Source organism: Papaver somniferum, chromosome 3, assembly GCF_003573695.1.
Source record: "Papaver somniferum cultivar HN1 chromosome 3, ASM357369v1, whole genome shotgun sequence".
NCBI lineage: Eukaryota > Viridiplantae > Streptophyta > Magnoliopsida > Ranunculales > Papaveraceae > Papaver > Papaver somniferum.
The window spans coordinates 184,070,311-184,092,328 of record NC_039360.1 but is presented as its reverse complement, the minus strand read 5'-3'; the positions used below and the strand labels follow the sequence as shown (position 1 = coordinate 184,092,328).

The following is a 22,018-nucleotide window of genomic DNA, read 5'->3' as shown; positions in this document are numbered from 1 at the left end:
AAAACACCTATGTAACGAATATAAACATGCCTATCAAATTATGCATATTTCTTATAATCAATTAAAAAGATAATTTTAGAAATATCTCTTGTTTAGTGATATAGGTCACTTAATAATGGGACAAAATCTAAAAATAAATAGATCATTTAATGGTGGGACGAAGGGAGTATAATACTAGTGACCAGGACGAAAAAGATTCAGTATTATCAGCAAACTCGAGATCAAATAAGTATTTCCCTAGACAAGGAATTCATGATAATCTTCATCGGACGCCACCTCCTAATTTGACTACTGCTAGTAGTACTAGTACCCGTTCTTCTTCTGCGTCAAGGGATAGACCCAATTGGCAACAACAATCATCTGGATATTCCTCAAGTTTAAGGAGCACTGGTACAGCGAAAGATCGTCCCTCCGCCTCAAGGGGAAGTAGATATAACAACAACAGCACTATCAATGATAATAATCCAGCAAAATCACTGTCAGCTGATCAAGATCAACGCCCGATGACTGTCGCTAACACCAGTAGTCGATCTTCTTCTGCATCAAAGACTCGACTTAACAACAACATAAACAAATTATCCTCATCAACTGATGAAGATCGTCATCTCGGTAATCAACAACATTCACATGTAAAACCTCTAAGGCAATCAGTTTCTCCAAGTATGACAAAGGGAAGAAATTCCATCAGCATACGTAATCATAAGCAGCCTGAAATAAACAATGAGCATGCATCAACAATAATTGTGAGCAGTAGAGGGAGAAATCATCCATCATCAGGAGGAAGTAACAATCAATCATCACATAATCTCTTTGGAAGTAAAATGGTGGATAAGGTGATGAATGCAAGAAGGTCAACAACATTATCATCAGTAGCTGTTGTAAATAAGGAGAGAGAAATAAGTCATAAGCAAAACGCTAGGGGATTCGCCTCCTCCTCCTTGATGATTAACAATGAGGTCGCTGGTTTCAGAAAATCATCACCGTCATCGGCTGCCCAAAACCAAGATAAGTTTGAAAGTTCCACTTCCTCTTCTTCTTTACCCATCAGCAATGAGAAACCAAGTGCAGGAATACTTAAAACTTCATCTGATATGGCTCTCCGGGACAGCAAGGTAAATAGGCTACTTTTCTATGTGATTTTAGTTGTGTTTGCGTCACTCGTTCATTGATTTGATCGACTCCATCTCAAAATCTTCATATACACATCATTATTCATAAAGAAGAATAAAAGGGGGGCACTATTTTTAACAGTGTTTTTGCTTTCTAAACAGGATACAAGAGAAATAAATCATCAAGCAGCAAATTTAACAAGAAATGTCAAAAACAGTAAACATGATCATTCCAGCATCAGACGCGCCATCGAACAAAGTAGGGTGTGCATGAATGTAGAAGTAATCAAACTAACCACTGTAACTGGAGATAAAAAAGGAGAAAAGGAAATTTACAGTCAGGGGAGAGAAATAATCATGCAAAATATTGCGCGTTTTGTGTTGAATTCAGTATGTATTCTTCAGTGATCAACACTTCATTGAAATGCTTTAAAGTGTCCGGTTAATAACATATCATCTCTTGAGTATACAATTTAGTACTTGTTTATTTACTTTTCTTCTGTTTGTGTGTTGTCCTTTTCTATTTACCTAGTCATTTTTTTAAAGAAAAAGTGATACAAATAAAAAATTAGAAAGTAAGACATAAACAAAACCAACCATTTTTTCTTTTTTGTAGAATATAGAACATAAGGGATTTTTTTTTTTTTTTGATATTTCTTTTTGGCAAACAAAACCAAATAAACATGTGCATGTGGGAGAGCAATGAGAGAACAAGAAGCATAAAGTTGTGAAAGTAAAAATAGAAAACATACTTATCTTGAGAATGAGTTCATTCCAAATGCCAAATTTTGTTTATGTGTTATAATTAAAAAGTAAGATATCATTCAAGCTAGGTTTTATGATCGAAACATGGTCCCAATCTGACTCTTTAAAGAGAGATTCAAAGGCAAAAAATACTTTCTACCCCACCACTTTCAACTGAAACCCATATTCTCTACCCTTCTTAAGTTCTTCCTGGTCTTCATCTATTCTATTTAAGTTCTTTCTATATGAAGTTAGATTTGCCAGGACTATCTACAGTACTCCCCCACCCCTCTACAAGTAGAGAATCTGACGAACCAGAACGTACCCCTCCCCAAAATAGTGCTAGACTATCCCTCTTAAATTTAGAGCATGTTCTTTTCTTTGTCCAATTAAGAAACACAAGCTATTAATTGATTCAGACAGCAGACAAAAAAGAGGATAAAAGAAGAAATGAGAAACTTAGAATCAAATATAGAGAATTAGAGATACCTTGCAGACACCTCGATAAAGAAAAGTAAAACAATCTCAAACTCCTGCTTTCCTCGTACATAGAAAATCGTATAATAAAACCTGTTTCATTATAGAAAAATTTAGAGTGCAGATATGAATAGAAAAACAATATGAACAACAAGAATCAATTTCAAATTAAAGCAAACTGTGCATAAGGTACAAGTAAAACCACTTAATCATACCCTTCAATCAAAAATAACTTTAGGCAAACGTAACAAGAAAGAATCTACATGGTTATACTTTAGAAGTTTAGCGCAAATTATTAGTCCCAAAAGTTCAACTTATATTGCTAAATATGGCAGGGGAATGTAAATATAGATGCAGTGGTAAATTAAGCTTTGCATGAATCACGTTGTTGCACATCTCTATGATCATAAAGTAGTTAAGCTAGCTTATATATGAGGAGCAAGAAAGGTAATTATTCTATCAATTTTCTCTTTCCTTTCTTTCTCAGCTTACAAAGCACCATCAACCAAACCTACAAGAGGAGTTTGGTCTACATCAAACCAACCAGCCATTTTCTGCTTGTTTTTTCTTTTTACCATTCTTGTTAATTCTTCTCTCTCTGTGCTGAAATTATGTTGAACCTTTCTCTGACGAACAATATTACTCATGCAACAATAATAACAAGGATCTCTACTTTGAGCCAGCAGAGAAGCATTCATCCAACAAAGCTGCATTCTTCTTATTGCATTGCATCTTCTTCGTCGTCAACAGCTGCCTCTTTTATATCCAACTCACTACAATATGATGAACAGAAATGCAATAACGTTCTGCCACTGTGTGCACCACTCAGTCAGGTCTGGTTTTCTTACCTTAAACTATTTCATAAAGCTATTTCAACTTAATGAACTTAATTACCAGTTACTCACTCATTAATGCGTGCATTAAATTTGTTGACGGATGGTACAGAGTGTTGCAGCTATTGTATTTGGTGATGGATCGAAAGAATCATCAAAGAGGCTATATCCATTGACAAAGCGAAGATCTGAAGGAGCTATTCCAATTGCAGCAAATTACAGACTTATTGATGCAGTAATCAGCAATTGCATTAACAGCAACATTTCCAAGATATATGCTCTCACACAGTTCAATTCGACATCTCTTAATTCCCACCTCTCAAGGGCATATTCTGGTGCAGGACTAGTTGGTAAACAGGGTTTCGACGTTGAAGTCATTGCTGCATACCAGAGCCGCGAAGACCAAGGCTGGTTTCAGGGGACGGCTGACGCAGTGAGAAGATGTCTGTGGGTATTGGAAGATGATCATAATTCAGCACTTGAGTTCATACTCCTTCCTGGCCACCATCTATATAAAATGGACTATCAGAACCTTTTAGCCACCCATCGCAGTAGCAATGCAGATATCACTTTAGCTGTTGCTCCTCCAGCACACCACATAAAGCCTAATAATGGACACTCGAGTTTCGGATATGTCACAGTAAATTCTGAAAATGAAGTTCTTGAATTTAGAGAGAAACAAGAGTCAGAGAAACCGAATCCTACAGCAGTAAGTTCTCGGTGATTATTAATCATTTCTTCAAAACTGCATTATGTGCATACTAGTTTAGTACATGCGTCTGCATCATGTTACTTTAAATATACGAAAAATATTTTTATGACAATCTAGAAAATCTATTAGTACAACTGAGCAGCATACATCAATATAATCATTATACCCATTCGCAAGTTCAACTAATTTCTCAAAATAAAAAGTATAAAGTCATGATTAACAGAAGTATACATATTCAGGAAGCAGAGAACTCAAGAAAATCAAAGAACGGTATTAGCATGAGTAGCTACAGGAGCATGGGTATTTACGTCATTAAGAAAGATGCAATGGTAAAGCTTCTAAGAGAGTACTTCCCCATGGCCAATGACTTGGCAACAGAAATTATACCAGGAGCAGTCAAAATAGGAATGAAGGTCAATCAACACTTCTTCTTTATCATTTTATTTATTACATATACGTTATATTTGATTGACAAAGTAGGCACTCATTTGCTCTATTTGGGTTCATTTGGGTTCATTTGCTTTGACAGAATATTTCACTTCCAACATAGAGTTTTCAATTACTAACTTTACTATTGCATAATTCTATAAAACATGGAGGTGTAAGGGCCTTGAAACCCCTTGTTAGAAACGGAACAAGAAAAATGAATCACCATTATAAACATGTGTTTTACAGGAACTAAAGTGTCAGATTTGGAACAGATGTTAATGTCTTAATTTCACTGGGATGTGTGATATCAGGTTCAGTCATACATATTTGGTGGGTACTGGGAGGATATGACAAATATCAAAGCATTCTACAAAGCCAGTATGGAAAGCACAAAGAACTCGACCAGTGGATATAAGTCAGTAATATTAAGTCAGTCTTTTGTTCTTTTCTTTTCTTTTCTTTTCTTTTCTTTTCTTGTTTTACACTTTCTAATCTGCTGATCCAAATATATCTGTCTAATTAACATTTCAAATATTCTATCCTTCTAAGTGCTAGAAGTGTTTATACTGTTATATTACCCTAAACACCTTAAGAAGGATGAATCTCAGACAGTGATTATACAAGAACACTTTCATTGAATATATCATTTTCTCGTGATTGGACCATCCACTACCAAATTCTAAGTGATATACTCCTACTATTTCGGTAACAGCTTCTACGATAGAGAGTCTACCTTGTACACGTTGCCGAAGTGTCTCCCTCCTTCTCTGATAATGGATGCTATCATAACAGATAGTATCATAGGAGGTGGTTGCATCCTCAATGTAAGAAACTCACTCCTACCCCATCTTATATTTTCTTTTATATCTACATGTACGTGATACATATTTATAGAACCATATCACATTCATTTTTATGTACAAAATTTTCATCATCAACGAAATACTGAATCTGATAAATTAAGCATATGCATATTCAGAGTTGCAACATCAAGGGTTCGGTAATTGGTACAAGAACAAGGATTGGAGATCGAACTGTGATCGAGGATTCAGTATTAATGGGTGCTGATATTTACCAAGTAAGAACAATCTTAAATCTATAACGAAAAATTTATATTGGATAGCGGTAAACTGTGATCAAATTATTCGTGTTTCCAGCAAACAACATATGGAGATCAATGCATTGGAGAAGAGGGAACTGGCATTGGCATTCCTATTGGAATTGGGGAAAACTCTTACATAAGAAAAGCCATAATAGATAAGAATGTGAGGATTGGCAAAAACATCAGGGTAACGAACAATCGTTGTCTCTAATTTGATATTATTTGACACAAAGCACAATCTAAAGAACGATATAACTATCCATCCACAAGTCCATCGTAAGATTGTCCTGATTTTTTTCTACGTCTAACCACTAGATCATCTCTAAACTAATAGTGTGCTATGGCTGTTTGTAGATTACGAATAAAGACAATGTCCAAGAAGGAAACAGAGAAGCGTTAGGGTACATTATTAGTGGAGGAATAGTCATTGTCTTGAGAAATGCAGTCATTCCAGATGGAAGCATACTATGAGAATTACAGCGCTCAGAAATATCATATAAATTTCTATCTATTTAGGGAACAAAATGAAAGAAAGAAGTCCAACTATAGAAAAGATTAATATCTTATTATTTTTCCTTATACAGTTCAGAAAAGCTTAGTGCTTAAATCACTAAAATGTCATAAATAAGCTTAGTTCTTAATATCATAATATTCGAGATTTATAATTATTCTTTCACTTCATCATTATTGTAATTTTATAATTTTCGGCTAATTTCACCTCATGCAATCAGCCGAGTGGAAGTTGTTCAATAATGTATCCACGTCATTGACAATTTTACTTCCATCAGTTCCGCATCAAATCAATTGTTTGACATGAACAGAAAGGTTAAGGAAACTCAAGTCAAAAACAAAAAATAGAAGGTTAAGTAACAGACTTCAGGGGACTTACCTCAAGTACGAGAATTTCAAGTCTTTCATAACTGAACCAGAAATAAATACGAAGAACTCCAAAGAAGGATGATGATCTGAAAGGTAATCTGCAACTCCTAACTAAATTCTATCCATATACGTGATGAAGATCCTGAACTTCTATCGGGAGGATTACTTTGACCTAATACCTTTAAAGAGTACAATGATCTTTGAGAACTTGCCTGGCTAGATCCAGAGACCCACTCTTCTTATAGATCAAGTGCAAATTGTAAGCAGCTTCTCTTCGGAGGTCACAGTAACCCGATTTCTTAGTTTCTTGAATACTTGAATCCTCATTTGGAAGCTTTGGAATTGGGTAATCCTTCTCCCGCATTTCCAACACCTTTTCATAATATGAAACTGCTAGAGTAACCAGACCAACATGTTGACACGCCCGACCGATATTATACAAGGCTTCCTGGCTATTTCCCGAAAGTCTTAAATTGCTAAAGAGAAATGCAAACCCTTGTGCTAGACATTGATGCTTGTTTTGTAGTCTAAACCCAAGGGCTAAGTTGATTAAAGCAGTCCCAACACAAAGATTGATCAACGAACTGTCTGGCATTAGTTTATATGCTTCAAGATACTCTCTTGCAGCTGCTTGATGTTGGCTGATATTGGTGAGCTGATGCCCAAAAATGATCATGGGAGGTACACATTCAGTGTGTGTGCACCTCATATTATGCAGAAACTTTACATGCTTCGCCAACCTATTCTCCAACCTTGAAATAACTTTGTAGTAGCAATTCCAGGCGGCAAAGCTGCGGGGATGCTGCTGAACAATGAATCTTGCACAGTCATAACCCGATGTTGGATCGGTAGTGTTGTACGCTATCTGAGCTCCAAGAGACCGAAGCTCCTCTTTCTTCTCAAGCGGAAGTATGTTGTCTGCTAATCTTAGACTGTGATTAATAATCTCTAGGGCTTCCCAATATCTTCGCAGTGATGCCAATGCTTTGCACAGATCTAAAATAAGCTGATAATGTTCGTCATCTTTTAGGAGTTTTGGCAAAGGCGGCTCTCTCAGTGCTTGTTGCCTAGACTCTTCATCCGAATCATCACTGTGCCAATCCAGGCCCGCTGCAATGACAGCAGCCTTTCTCTCCTCCTTCAGAGCTGCCTTCTTTTGAAGTGACTTTTTCGCTCTAGAAGCTTTTAACAGTTCCGACGGTGCTGCTAATGGTCTAAAACCACGAAATACATCATCTGGGTGGTGATCATCCAGTAATTTTACCCTTTCATCGAGAGTGCTTTTCGAGAGCCTTTTCTTTGATCGAACTTTCTGGTTCAAACTTTCGGTAAACAGTGTTTCACGAACAGATGATAAAATTGCCTCAACAAAGTCTTCAAGCATTCCTTTAGAATGATATATACGGGCAAGTTGCATTTTAACTTTCGGATGACTCCACCAAGGTTTAGGAGACATTGAGCTTGTATCAGTTGTTGATGCCAAATCCTCTGGAGGAGAAAGCAATTTAACCACCTCATCCTCTTTATCTTCTTCTTCAAGAAGAAGGGAAGCCAAAGTTAGGCGAGCATCAACATCGCCCTCCATTTCCTTTGTACTCAAAGATTTATTAAAGAACGTAATAGCTTGTCTTCGTTCCTTTAATGATAGGTAACACCGAGCAATTTTCATATGCAAGACTCCGTGGCCATTTTGATCCATTTCTTCTAGCATGAAATAATACTTCAATGCAGAGTCATAATGCCCCAGATTCATATATGTGTTTCCCACGGCTGTAATTAATCCAGTGTTATCTCCATTATGCTTCATTTGCAAATTCCTGAATAAATTCTCAGCCTGTTCAATATTTCCAAGATGAACATGACAAATTCCTGCTTTAACACTTAAACTCAGTGGCAACTGCTCCTTAGCGCAGTGAATAGTACGTGCATGCTCAATCTGCTGAAGTGCCTTAAAATGTTCATTATTTTCCATGAGTATGGTGGCTAAAAGATCAATCACACTCCATTGTGGATCTGATATTCTCTCTTTGATGTAGTCTTCCAGAATGCTGATCGACTGCTCTACCTGACCACAGCTATTAAACATCTTCGCAGCCATCCTTCGTGCTTCAACATTTTCAGGACAGAGTCCTACTATTTGATTATATGATTCCGCAGCTTTATGATATTCACCAAGCTCGACGTGAAGTGATGCACGATCAAATCTAAGACCCAAATCTTCAGGATCGGCCTTTATTGCTTTAGAGAGGCAATACGTAGCCATGCCAGTATTTCCTTGCTCTATAGACAGAGCTACAAGCCTCTTCCAAAGAGATGGATGTTCCTTGGGTGCCAAATGAGAAGCAAGCATGTAAAAGTTCATGGCCTTTTTATTATCTCCAATTTCCTCATAGACAAGGCCAAGAGTGTGGTAAGTTTCGGACAAATTTGGAGCAAGCATAATTACCCCCTTCAGTATAGGTATTGCCTCTTCATATTGCCGTTTAGCATAAAAGATATTAGCCTCACCAATTTTCTTGGTGACTTCAGGGCTAAGTTTGTTTCTGGATCCCTTCTTTCTACCCTTTCTCTTAAGCTCTTTTGACTTTTTCCACATAACCATCCCTCCCATGAGCTCATCAACTTTCCTAACATAATCATCCTCTTGCCTCGACTTCTTTGAAGGAGCATCACGAGGGCGGTTATTCAGCAGTTTTCGCTTTTTTTCAGCCAAAGCTTCATATTCAAGCCGCTCAAATTTCTGATAGGGTTGAACTCCAAAGGCATCATCCTCTGTTAAATCCAAGGGATTCATCTCCCCATGGAATGCAAGTGTAAATACATCATCTCCATCTTCTTCTTCTTCTTCATTCCCATCTTCTTCGTCTCTATTTACGTCTTCTTCATCTTCTATGTAGTCCATCTCAAGATCCTCAGTAGAAGCCACTAGCTTGGATTTCCCTGTATCCTCGTCTTCCATTAATGTTTGCTAGACGAAGTTGAACACTCGACGCTCCTAATCAATATTTTCCGCTGTAAGTAATACAAATTCCAACAAGCTATAGTGATAAATCTCAAACAAATGAGGATTTTTGCAAAATAAAATAAAGACAACGGCTTGAATCTACAGTGTCTCATGAAACCAAATTATATTTGTTACCCGAAAAATAGTTATGTACAAGAGTAGAATATGATTAACCTTGAATCTCTTGAAGCTAGAATTCAATCAATAATATAATGGGAAGTGAAATTCACACATAAAACTGCTAATCAAGCCGTGACATATAATTAAGCACTTATACAACTTAAGAAAAGAAATTGAGAGCGATACAGTAGGCATATGCCAACTAAACCCTAACCCTAACCAAATTCAACCAAGAAAATTCCCAAATATCCTGACCCAAGGGTTTTGACTGAAACAGAAGTAAACAATGAATCAGACATACCTGTAATGGATGTTCAATATCACTTCCCAGAACCTCTTACTGTGTATTTTGCAGATTTGTTTGTCCGTGAGTTCATCTCATCATCATGGGTAGAACCAGAGCGGAGAAGAAAAGCAAAAGAACCTCTTTTGTGGGTCCACCACCTAAGAGAAAAAGGATCGGGTGCCTTTAGTAAAGTAAGTAGTAAGTAATATGGTCATTTTACACGGCCAACTCAAGGTTCTCTGCTCCTACAGCCTGAGAGATGATTCTGAGTTTGAAACTTTGAAGAATCAGCAGCAGCAGCAATACAACAACTGGTTAACAATGGCGGGAAAATCTAAGAAGAAGAAAAGTTTGAATTTTTCCAATATATCTGATACTGATTCTTCAACATCTTCCGAGGAGGAAGAGAAGAAGAAGAAGAAGAGGAGGAAAAGGCGAGTGGTGGTGAAAAGAGGGAATGACAGAACAAACCCTAACCAAACGGGGAAGCCGACTAAGAGTAGTGTTTTAGATATTGAAGATTTCTCTGATGAATTAACTGTTTTGAAGATTAGGGCTTCTTTACTTGATTGGTATGATGCAAACCAGAGGGTTTTGCCATGGAGGAAGAAGAGGGGTAGTAGTATTCAACCAGATGAAGAAGATGAAAGGCAGACTTTTAAAAGAGCTTATGCTGTTTGGGTTTCTGAAATCATGTTGCAACAAACTAAGGTTGCAACTGTTATTGATTATTACAATCGGTGGATGGATAAATGGCCTTCCCTTCAACATTTAGCTCAAGCTACTCAAGAGGTATACAAGTTTGGTAGCATACCTATGTAAATTCATTAAACTTAATTTGCATCTCATTCTTGATTGTTTCTTCCTCTTGTTGTTGTAGGAGGTTAATGAGATGTGGGCTGGACTGGGGTACTATAGACGGGCTCGCTTTCTCTTAGAGGTAAGTTAGGCTGCTCTTTATTTTTGCCTGCTCGGATTCTATTTTAATTAGAAAAGTGTAGCTTAATGATCCAACAAAAAGAATTGCATCCTCTCTGCATTGCTCAAAATTTCGCTTTGGGGGACCATTTCATAATTCACGAAATCATAGTGTCAACATTGTGTATCTTTGCCCTCGAGTTTAATGAACAATGTTTTGTTATGCATTTGTTGGCTTGAAATTTATCTACATATTTTTCTGTTACAGCACACATGTACTTGCTTTACAAACTAATGATTCAAGGTAATTCATGATGAATAGGATTTTTTGTAAGAGGATTGAGCTGAAATGTGCATCACTCCAATTTCATCTAACATTGAAAAGAAAAATATGAGAAAGAATCGGAAAGGTCTTATGTAACATTCTCCTCCATGGAAGTGCTACTATTGTGTCTGTGCTCTAATTGCCTTTGCACTCAGATAACTCTATCCGGTGGTTATGTTGATTAGGGAGCAAAAATGGTGATTGAAGGAGGAGAAGAATTTCCAAGAACAGTTCCCCAGCTTCTTAAGGTTCGGGGAATAGGAGATTACACAGCTGGGGCCATTGCTTCCATAGCTTTCAATGAGGTAAATTAATCTACTAGCATCTGCTTTAAGAACAAAGTAAGCCAACATTTGCCTCCCTTTTCTTTAACTCTTTAACTTTGATATTTCAGTCTGTGCCAGTGGTTGATGGAAATGTTGTTAGAGTGATTGCTAGGCTGAAGGCCATTTCTGCGAATCCAAAGGAATCAGAAACTATCAAGAGCTTTTGGTGAGTTTCTAGACACGCATATTTAGATGATTTTCTCTATGCCTGGCCCTGTACGTGGTTGGGAACAGAAGAGCGATGTTTCCCATCTTCTAGTTTAGATCACCATGTGAAAAATCAAAGAGCATATGTGTACTCAATGTTCTTTGTTACTTTCTAAATCAGGAAACTGGCAGGGCAGTTAGTGGATCCTTTTAGACCCGGAGATCTGAACCAGGCTTTAATGGAACTTGGAGCAACCATATGCACTCCTACAAGCCCTAGTTGCTCTTCCTGTCCTATCTCAGAACAATGTCATGCGTTTTCACTCTCCAAGAATTCTCAATCAGTACAGGTTATTGATTATCCTCTAAAGGTTATAAAGCCAAAACCAAGACGCGAGTTTTCTGCTGTTTGTGTTGTAGAAATATTGGACGACCAGAAAGGAACCTGCAGTAATATGAGCAGTAGACTTTTACTTGTAAAAAGGCCGGAGGAAGGGCTTCTTGCAGGGCTTTGGGAATTCCCATCTGTGCTCTTTGATGGAGAAGGTGACTTGGGTACGAGGAGAAAAGTGATGGATCAGTACTTGAAGAAGTCATTTGAACTAGATACTAGGAATTGTAACGTAATTTCAAGAGAAGAAGTTGGAGATTGCATACACATTTTCAGTCACATTCGACTCCGAATGTATGTAGAGTTGTTGGTTATAAATCTAAACGGTAAGGCACTTGTAAACATCTCTCTCTCCCCGTGCCAGCTTTTTCTTACATTTTAACATTATTGTAAGTATTCTTGTGGTAACAAAGGTGAGGAGAAGATCTTGTCTGAAAAAGAGGGTAATGACACTGTAGCATGGAAGTGCATCAGCAGCAATGCCATTGAAGGCATGGGATTGACATCCGGAGTGCGAAAGGTAAAGTTGCAATAATGATATGAAATCCTTGCACTTATTTTGTGATGCCTGACGTCGTAGGATTCTATGGAAAAGCTTTGTACATTTATTAACACCAATTCCCCACCATTGCATCTTCTGTAGTTCCGTCAAATCAAGTTTCTCGTTTAGTTCTATTGTGGTTTCACTAACTCTCTCTTTTATGCGCTTTCCTCGAATAAATATCTATTTGAGTTACTGCTTCACTAACTTTCTCTTGTACGCGCATCTTTCTGATTCAGGTTTATAATATGATTCAACAATACAAGCAGAAAACCTCACTCGTATATAGCAGGAAGAAGAAAAATACCCAAACAAAGTAAAGTTTATGTAAATTTTGGAAGTAGATGATGATTCGGATATCCGCTTATTCAAGCATGCATTGCAGACATGAGGAAAATCTAGATCATAAGAACCTTTTGTTTCTCATCTATTAACTAGAGTTATAGTTTCCTTTAGTTTCTTGCACTCTGTTTACAATACTGTTAGTTATGTTTGTTAACTAACAGACTATTCACGTGTCACTTTCTCACTGGTTCTTTCTTTCCTTTCTATCATTTTCTTTTTTGAAGCATAATTCCTTTCTATCATGTTTGTCTGGAGAATATATGAACTCTTTTGTGTAATGAAATGTAAAAGGCGTGTTGTGATCAATTCAATCATATCCAAGATGTTATCTTGGTGTCAGTGCATTCGAAGTGTTTTCTCCATTAGTGGAGTTTTCTCATGGTTTCTCAGATTTTCTTTAAATCTCTTACCTCATGCCTACTTCTTGTTTTTGAGAAATCATCTCTATTTGTTTTTATTCCTTTTTCTCTAATGGCCAGCATGAGACTATTCCTTAAAATCAACTAGTAACATCATTCCTTCAGAGCTTACATGAGATAATATCTTTCTTGGATATCTCTGTGCTTGCTTTGTTTACTAATTCCAATTATTAGTTACCTTGATGGATCTACTGAATGTCCAGTTCAATACACTGTCTTGGGGTAAAAACCGATAGTGGTAAAAAATAGAAGGGGTAAACCGATGCTTGTGTGCGAAGACATTTGAACCCTAAACAAATGTAGTGTGGAAGTACTTTAGATTCGAGAGATCAAAGTCTTACAAGACAAGAAATAGTTGTTCCTGTCTTGCTTCCGTCAAAAAGGAAAAAGAAGGGTTGGATTTAGAGAGGGAAGCAGAGAAACTGTTGAGATCGGAGTGCCAGACTCTGATAGATATGATAGGCGTGTATTCCTGTTGTACGAAGAGTTTTCTGTATGATTGAGAGAAAGTTCTTGCGAAAATTAGGTGGCAGACTTGTTTGGAGGTAGGCGATTGTCTCTCCTTGTCTATCTCTGATTTTCATGGATTAAATAAATTTATTTTTATAGAGTCGTAATTGCACACCCTGACCTCATAGGAAGTGGAAGATGTGAAGTGACAATGAAGCGGATGTCGTGGGGAATGTGATGAAAAGCGTGTCCTTATTGTTAAGGAGGACCTGATGGTTACACACCCACTATTCATCTACTCTGTCAATCGTTCGCACATCCAGACACTTTCTCGTAATTTGTGTATTGATATACAACATGTCGTAATCCTCCAGACCAGTACCTTAGCGAATATCCCCTCATTGTGACATCTTTGATGTCTCGTATAATTTTAGTAGAATTAAATATTACTATTGTAAAGTCAAATGAGACTTTCCAAGTCAATCAGTTGACTAGTGACTTGTCATGCCTGATGACTAATGAGTCTGACAAGACTAGCGAGACTTTTGAAGAATAGGCAGACTAAAACAAATATGTATTTATTTACGCATTATGTCAAGTCTATGAGAAGCTCAGCGAGAGTTGACATGCTTTAGTGAACAACTAATGCATGATGTGGGCATTAAGTGAATTAGGCATTGCATTTCATGACATCAACGTAAAATAATGGATGGTTATGAAAGTGTAGAGAAAAAATCATGGGAGTGCTGAAATGGTTAAGCATATGTAGCAGGACATATATGTTAAATCATATTCAAAGTAAGACATCCCTGACTAAACACTATGATAAGTTATTCATGGCAGCATAAAATCAATCGTGTGTATATATATGTATGAAAGTCACATATATCAAGTCATATGTGTCTTGACATATAAAAGAAGGTATATATATATATATATATATATGTATGAAAGTCACATATATCAAGTCATATGTGTCTTGACATATAAAAGAGGTCACATATGACAAGCCAAGCTTTTGGGGTTTACCATTCCAGACACATTGGGTAAGAACATACGACCAATCGCATGTGACAAGTCAAATTTTATCGGAATTGGCTTACCGTGCATAATATGTGGTCAGACGCATATGGTTAGCCGCGTATGGGAAGGGAAGAAAATAAAATGTTTAGGATACGTCCAATGCGGAAGGCCATTTTTTATGAATTATGACTCATCGCGTGAGACTTATGTTGTGATGACATTATGGCCGGCCAAAATGGTGTATGGTTCAGTTCATCAAATTGGGCACATGAATTAAGACGAATATTGCCTGTCGCATCTGCCATTTGCATGAATTAGATATGAAAAGGATGTCATATGTCCCTTTTAAAAAATTACAACACGTATTTGCAACGTATATGGATAGGTGGGACTCCCACCCTAAATTTGCAACGCTAATTTTAGTGTGACATTAATGGCTGGTCAAAGTATAAATACATGCTAGCTAATATTAGTTGTCAACTAAGAGTGATTTCTGTTTATGAGTTGGAATACAACTGATATTTGTTAGTAATTTCGAAAATAACATTCTTTGAGTATCTTTGAGAAATTTCAAAAATGAAAACATTTTTTCTCCCTCTCAAGCCTTGGTCATAACACTAAACTAATGGATCTTGTACTCTTACAAACTCATCCCTTTATACACTGCCTAACCGTTTTTGTGGGTAGCCAACACGTTTATACAGAAGAGTAATCTAGTTAGGTGAAATCTCTTATATTTCCTTCATTTAAAGTCTTCTTTGATTTCAAAAAGCTTTTAGTAGTACCATTGGTGGGAAACTAAATCTTATTGTTATTTTAGTTTTTGATTATTAATTTGATTGACTAATGGTCCTTACTGGATCAAAATTGATTATTCCATGGTCCTTCTCTTTTGATACTAGATTTGTTCCCATGCTATGTCGGGCGTGGATTAATATCTTGAACATCGATTGAGTTTAATAGATGTTCTTGAACTACAAATCCGAACCTTGGCCATATTATTCAGGCATCAATTCTCATATACAGATTATTAGTTGAACTGCAATTCCAAGTCTTGTCCACATGATTTTTGTTCATAAATTTTCTATTTTATTTTCCCTCATGGTAACGTGTATTTAATAATCTATGGAACAGTGAGAATTTTCCCTCGTCCACCCCTTTACAATGCAACATTGGCAACCGCTGTTAATGAATATGCAGAAGACTATTCGAATAACTCATGATTGAGGTGTTTTTTTCCTGTTGATAATATGTTGCTTCATAGATTAACTGACACTACAAAGTATGTATCAAAACCTTAGTAACTACAGAAATTATCAAAATCTAGTGGCCTGAATTTCTAATTAAGTAGCTTTAATGGAAACACAGGATAATATTCACAAAAGTTGGAAACATGATTTGCATGACCGATAATTTTCCATACAATATTATATGAATCAAATTACGTGACCATTTGATACACCGGTTAATTATTTTCTGCTCCCTAACTTCGTCATCTAGTCAAAATAAAGATGATAATTTTCCAATCAAAAAGAGATACAAAAAGCTCCCTACTATCACCTTAATTCCCCCCTGCTCCAATCAATGTGTTAGAGCATTGCTCGGTTGAACCCGCCAAGGGTTAGTATGTCAAGGTTGGTTGTCATACTTTAATATCAAAACTCAAAAGTCGCTTGATTAGATTACTAGAGTCAACTTTGTTAGGTTAGACTGGGAAGTTTAGAAATGTTGAGACATACAAGTATTACTCTGAAGAACTGAAGATTCTGAAGATGTATCGACATCAACGAAGACACCATCCTTTTACTTGAGTTTAGTAATACAAGACTTGACTTGTTTGCGTTTTTATATCATTACTTTCAAGTCGCTTAGATTGAAAACATAGCATGCGAAGTTATATACATGAAACTCTACACAAATCACCCACAACTAAGAGTTCCTACGAGCCAAATTCTTCTTTAAACTCTTGTGTTTTTATTTGTCTAGTAAATCTTCTTTTGAGAATTTATTTCTTGTGTTTTTATAAGAATAACTAGGGTTTGGAATAGCCATTATTGTGAGTACACATAGCTATGTCCAACGATTTTCATCTTCAATATTTTTGGATTTATTTATTTAAACTCTAAGTTACTTGAAAGATGATTTTGCAATTTTAATCTTCATGATTTTTATATTGCAAATTGTTATGGGATACGCTGTTCACATCCGTGAACCTGTGACTGTCCCATACTTGTTCAAAAGTTATCTATATTATGTCGGCATGAAAGTATTGATAGAAGATAGAATGAACTTTTGACAATACAAAAGTTAAAGCCTTTTATGTCATTATATTGATAAAAAGAAAGGATAAAACTTTTGTTTACAAGGATTAAGTCTATTATATTTCATTATGTAAATAGTGATGGAAAATAGAATGAATCCTTGTTTATTCCGCAGTATTGGTCTTCTCCGATCCACATTTTTGTGCATATACTGTGTTGCTCCGTAAGGTTTCTTATGTTTGAGCATAATCAACTGAATTGATCATTTTCTTGTGGTTAATTTAGTTGTTGCTCCGTAAGTTCTCTTATGACGAGCATGACCAATTGAATTGATCACTTTCTTGTGGTTAATTTAGTTGTGTATCTCGATTGCATTAATCATGAGTTCTCTTGTGGTTAATTCAATTAAATATTTTGGATACAAATTCATGTTTTCATGTGATTTGATTTTATCCAAAATAAATCCTTCTTTTCTTGTAAAAGTAAGGTCGCCTTTGTTGTTCTTTCGGGAATGATATTTTATGGGGGAGAGTTCTTTTTGAACTTGTGCTTTATTGCCAAATCTTTGTGGGGAGTGCGGCTGTGGAGTATTAAAGGGGTTATCTTGTATCTTTATAAACTCCTTGATGAATGCATTTAGCTTCGGCTTTATGATGACATCTAAATAAGTTGATATGGTATTCTCTTTTGGTCATGAAGTATCTCTGTGAAAATTTCATGAGGATCCCACTAGTTTTCGTACCTTTGCCAATTTATATTGACAAAAAGGGGGAGAATTAATGTGTAGTGTGATACTACAAATACATATGGTTTACGGATCATTATGTAAGGGGGAGTGGTTTTCATGTTGAGATGAAGTATTTACTAAGGGGGAGTGATACATATCACCATAGTATTGTTGTCAAAGTTGTGATACAATTGAACTTTGATGTTGTGTAATAATACTATGACACTGTATAACAATGATCGAGAGCATTTTTTTTTCTCATTGTTATCGCTACAGATCTTCAACAACTATGATGTTGAACTTACAACCTTTAGGATCATGGAGTACTTGGAAGTGACGAAGATTTCGAGTCGTGTTGAAGATGCCAAGGAGATCAAGCATTTGGATGAGAAGCTATAATTTTTATTTATTTTGTAGTCCATATGTATTGATAATTTTGTCAATAAAATTGACAAAGGGGGATATTTTTAGAGCACTGCCCAGTCGAACTCGCATGCGTTGCTATCTCAAGCATGTTTGTCAATGTTAGTGATCAAAACTATAAGTCTTAATTTTTAGCCTATTTATAGATGTCTCGGACTAGGACATAAATTGTGTAGTTGAGCTTAGTTTTCACGACGCTCATCATTTGAAGACGAAGAACTACTTAAGGGGAGCTTGTGAAACTTCTTCTACAAAAGGTATGTGGAGACTTGAACTCATCTATCACTTGGAAAGTCTATTTCTACTCTATCTCCTATATTGAGACATAAGTCGTGTTACGATATAGTTTTCTCTATACACATTTGAGATTTCGAGCTGAGTATATCTCGCTTACACATTTATCGAAATATGTGTTGGCAAGCTTTCGCTTCGACCAAGTTCATCTTATATCATGAGAAAATTACCGAGTAACATCTTACATGGTTTGTGTGATACAATCATTTGATGTAGGATTGGAATGTTTCGATAATGATTATTTCAATATCTTGAAAATTCCTTTGATGCTAATAGTATGTGAAAACGGCTATTGTCATCTTCTAAGAATGTTTCAATGATTGAAATAAAGAGTTTAGAATCTTGTAACCATCTTTGGATATAAGCATAGTGTGTCCGCACATTAGTGTATAAGTCCAAAACCGGGAACCAAAAGTATGCATACTTGTGTGTATACAAAATGGTTGAAGGGGACTGGGTAAGTATGCGTACTGGCGGAAGTTCACGTCCGTGAATTTTTGCTGAGTTTGAAAACCAAACCAAACTCATCCGGTTACCTAAAGTACGCGTACCCGTACGCATACTGGTGGAAAGTTCACGTCCGTGAATTTCTGCTGAGTTTGAAAACCAAGCCAAACTCAAATCCGGTTACTTAATTACGCATACCCGTATGCATACTTAAGTGGGTTACTTTCTAAAATCGGTTGTGTACATGAACTTAAACATTTATTAATAAGGAACGCAATCTTTGCAAACCGTGGCTATAATGTTCATGTATTGATTCGAGTGAATCAAATCGATTTTGCTTCAATTGTGTTCTTGTATAATTCTATGAGAATATAGCAATTGAACAACTCTTTAACTAGTTTCATTTGAGTCAATTGAACTAGTTATGGTTAAGATGAATAAGGTTGATATGAGAGTTATCATATGACTAACCTCGGTTAACTATTTGTGAACCAACATGGTGTACAGTTTAGGTACGGCTACATAAACCTAAATGAGGGTACATTTCATTTGTGTGTAACAAGCTAAGTTCAATCTAACAGATGAAAGATATTAGCTTGGTTGAATCAGGTTTTTCATCTAACGGTGAATATTGAATGTTTTGTTACCAAGGTAACTTGGATTGCAAACCCTGATTTGGAAACTATATAAAGGAGAACTCTAGCAACTGGGAAAACTAATACCCATATCTCCTGTGTGATACTAGTTGCATAACTAGAGTCGATTCTCCTTTAACCTTAGGTTTCTTCTCGAGACCCTGTAGGTTAACTGAAATAGCGGGGGTCTAACAACCACACCCAATATTTCGCTTAGCAATCTGTATGGACAAACTCCAATATAAGAGAATAAACTAGACAGTCAGACTCAATCTTATAAAAAGTATATCAAAGAGTTATATTTCAATTTCTCGATTAAATACTTTACTCAAGCAAATAGAAATCTGCGAGTCTAATTGAATATAAGAGAAATTAACTTGAACGGTACCAAATACCATTGTTCAAGTATCAATCAACAACCAAAGGTCGAATTTCACAATTGATTGATTCAACGCACAACCTGTGATATTTCAATTATATAACAAAATATAATGCGGAATAAAATAACACAGACACCAGAAGTTTTGTTAACGAGGAAACCGCAAATGAAGAAAAACCCCGGATACTAGTCCAGATAGAACACACATTGTATTAAGCCGCTACAGACACTAGCCTACTACAAACTAACTTCGGTCTGGACTGTAGTTGAACCCCAATCAATCTCACACTGATCCAAGGTACAGTTGCGCTCCTCACGTCTCTGATCCCAGCAGGATACTACGCACTTGATTCCCTTAGTTGATCTCACCCACAACTAAGAGTTGCTACGACCCAAAGTCGAAGACTTTAATAAAAAAATCTATATCACACAGAAAAGTCTACAGTAATAGAAATTTGTCTCCCACGGAAATACCTACGAGTTTTGTTCCGTATTTTGATAAATCAAAGTGAACATGAACCAATCGATAACTCGGATTTATATTCCCGAAGAACAGCCTAGAATTATCAATCACCTCACAATAATCTAAATGGTATGATGGAGAAACTAGATATTGTGGAATCAAAAACGATGAAACAAAGATGTTTGTGACTACTTTTCTATCTTTCCTATCGGAAAAATTAATCTCGAGCCAATCTTACAATTGTACTAAATACGACAGAAACAACAAGATCAGATCACGCAACTACAGAGAAAATGGTTGGGTCTGGCTTCACAATACTAATGAAGTCTTCAAGTCGTTAACCTACAGGGCCTCGAGAAGAAACTTAAGGTTAAAGGAGAATTGACTCTAGATTATACAAATATTATCACACAGGAGGTGTGGGGATTAGGTCTCCCAGTTGCCAGAGTTCTCCTTTATATAGTCTTCAAATCAGGGTTTGCAATCAATGCTACCTTGGTAACAAAGCATTCAATATTCACCGTTAGATGAAAACCTAATTAGATTCTAGCTAATATCTTTCAACCGTTAGATCGAAATTAGCTTGTTATACACAAATGAAATGCACGTTCATTTAGGTTTGTGTAACCATACCTAAACGTGTACACCTAGTTGGTTCAACAGTAGTTAACCAAATGGTTAGCCATATGAGCACTTTCATATCAACCGTATTCATCTTCACCGTAACTAGTTCAAATGACTCAAAAGAACTAGTTAGAGATTTATTTATTTGCTTAGATCTTATAGAAGTATACAAGACACAATCGAAGCAAAATTGGTTTTGATTCACTCGAATCGATTCATGAACATTATAGCCATGGTTTGCAAATTGCATTCCTTAATATATAAATGTTTTAGTTCATGAACAAACCAATTTAGAAAGTAACACACTTAAGTATGCGTACGGGTATGCGTACTTAAGTAACCGGATTCGAGTTTGTTTTGGTTTTCAAACTCAGCAGAAATTCACGGACATGAACTTTCCGCTAGTATGTGTATGGGTACGCATACTTTGGTAACCGGATTGAGTTGGTTTTGATTTCCAAACTCAGCAGAAATTTACGGTCGTGAACTTCCGCCAGTATGCGTACAGGTACGCATACTTACCCAGTCTCCATCAACCATTTAGTACACACACAAGTATGCATTCATTTGGTTCCCGGTTTTGGGCTTATACACTAATGTGCGAACACACTATATGCTTATATCCAAATATGGTTACATATTCTAAACTCTCATTTAAATCATTGAAACATTCTTAGAGAACGTTATATAGTTGTTGTACGCAAACTATTTTTCGTCAAAAGTGATTGAAACTAATATGACTTTCATCACTAGTAAAGATGAACTTGGACAAAGCGAAAGCTTACCAACACATATTTCGAGAAATATATAAGTGAGATAAACTCGGCTCGAAATAGAAAATGTGTATAATCGAAGTCTATATAGCAATACGACTTTTGTCTAAAGATAAGACATATAGTAGATAGACTTTTGAGTGATAGATAAGTTCAAGTCTCCATATACCTTTTAGTCGATGAAGTTCCACCAGTTCCTTGAGTAGTTCTTCGTCTTTGTATGATGAACGTCGTGGAGTCTAGAGCTCAACTACACTTTCTATCCTAGTCCGAGACTTAGCTATAAGTGGACTAGAAATCAAGACTTATAGTTTTGGCAACTAAACTTGACAAACAAGCTTGAAATAGCAACGCTTGCAAGTTCGACCGAGCAGTGCTCTAACATTAACGACTTGAAGACTTCATTGGGATT

At 36.3% G+C, this 22,018-nt stretch overlaps 4 protein-coding genes and 1 long non-coding RNA gene across 6 annotated transcripts; 3 read left to right on the top strand and 2 right to left on the bottom strand.

The window, feature by feature from the left end:
* Positions 1–12: 12 nt before the first annotated feature.
* Positions 13–3,351, bottom strand: LOC113358245. Its single transcript, XR_003364325.1, has 3 exons — positions 3,236–3,351; positions 2,343–2,423; positions 13–708 (listed from the first exon to the last, which is right to left on the bottom strand). It is a non-coding gene; the product is annotated as an uncharacterized LOC113358245 (long non-coding RNA).
* Positions 116–1,606, top strand: LOC113358244 (probable serine/threonine-protein kinase DDB_G0283065). The gene is made up of 2 exons (XM_026601782.1): positions 116–1,112; positions 1,272–1,606. Exons 1-2 carry the CDS (start codon positions 150–152, stop codon positions 1,515–1,517), a joined length of 1,209 nt encoding a protein of 402 aa, XP_026457567.1. The 5' UTR covers positions 116–149; the 3' UTR covers positions 1,518–1,606.
* Positions 2,419–5,960, top strand: LOC113358243 (inactive glucose-1-phosphate adenylyltransferase small subunit 2, chloroplastic-like). Its single transcript, XM_026601779.1, has 8 exons — positions 2,419–3,163; positions 3,276–3,872; positions 4,115–4,288; positions 4,616–4,719; positions 5,017–5,128; positions 5,284–5,382; positions 5,462–5,593; positions 5,761–5,960. The coding sequence occupies exons 1-8, from the start codon at positions 2,942–2,944 to the stop codon at positions 5,875–5,877; spliced, it is 1,557 nt and encodes a 518-aa protein (XP_026457564.1). The 5' UTR covers positions 2,419–2,941; the 3' UTR covers positions 5,878–5,960.
* Positions 5,956–9,844, bottom strand: LOC113358241 (general transcription factor 3C polypeptide 3). Of its 2 annotated transcripts, none has more exons than XM_026601776.1 (2): positions 9,711–9,844; positions 5,956–9,297 (listed from the first exon to the last, which is right to left on the bottom strand). In XM_026601776.1, exon 2 carries the CDS (start codon positions 9,242–9,244, stop codon positions 6,467–6,469), a length of 2,778 nt encoding a protein of 925 aa, XP_026457561.1. In that variant the 5' UTR covers positions 9,245–9,297; positions 9,711–9,844; the 3' UTR covers positions 5,956–6,466. The 2 variants fall into 2 exon arrangements, with proteins under 2 accessions (XP_026457561.1, XP_026457562.1); XM_026601777.1 differs by having other exon boundaries at positions 5,956–9,280; positions 9,711–9,785.
* On the top strand, positions 9,835–13,002 carry LOC113358242 (adenine DNA glycosylase-like). The gene is made up of 7 exons (XM_026601778.1): positions 9,835–10,487; positions 10,576–10,635; positions 11,124–11,243; positions 11,333–11,430; positions 11,593–12,128; positions 12,216–12,322; positions 12,583–13,002. The coding sequence occupies exons 1-7, from the start codon at positions 9,903–9,905 to the stop codon at positions 12,661–12,663; spliced, it is 1,587 nt and encodes a 528-aa protein (XP_026457563.1). The 5' UTR covers positions 9,835–9,902; the 3' UTR covers positions 12,664–13,002.
* Positions 13,003–22,018: the final 9,016 nt, after the last annotated feature.

Coding starts and splice junctions, on each gene's coding strand:
- LOC113358243 (XM_026601779.1), top strand. CDS start 2,942: ATGTTGAACCTTTCTCTGACGAACAATATTACTCATGCAACAATAATA. Junction 4,289..4,615: donor CAGTCAAAATAGGAATGAAG/GTCAATCAACAC, acceptor GTGTGATATCAG/GTTCAGTCATACATATTTGG. Junction 5,129..5,283: donor GAGGTGGTTGCATCCTCAAT/GTAAGAAACTCA, acceptor ATGCATATTCAG/AGTTGCAACATCAAGGGTTC.
- LOC113358244 (XM_026601782.1), top strand. CDS start 150: ATGGTGGGACGAAGGGAGTATAATACTAGTGACCAGGACGAAAAAGAT. Junction 1,113..1,271: donor TGGCTCTCCGGGACAGCAAG/GTAAATAGGCTA, acceptor CTTTCTAAACAG/GATACAAGAGAAATAAATCA.
- LOC113358242 (XM_026601778.1), top strand. CDS start 9,903: ATGGTCATTTTACACGGCCAACTCAAGGTTCTCTGCTCCTACAGCCTG. Junction 10,636..11,123: donor GGGCTCGCTTTCTCTTAGAG/GTAAGTTAGGCT, acceptor TATGTTGATTAG/GGAGCAAAAATGGTGATTGA. Junction 11,431..11,592: donor GAAACTATCAAGAGCTTTTG/GTGAGTTTCTAG, acceptor TTTCTAAATCAG/GAAACTGGCAGGGCAGTTAG.
- LOC113358241 (XM_026601776.1), bottom strand. CDS start 9,244: ATGGAAGACGAGGATACAGGGAAATCCAAGCTAGTGGCTTCTACTGAG.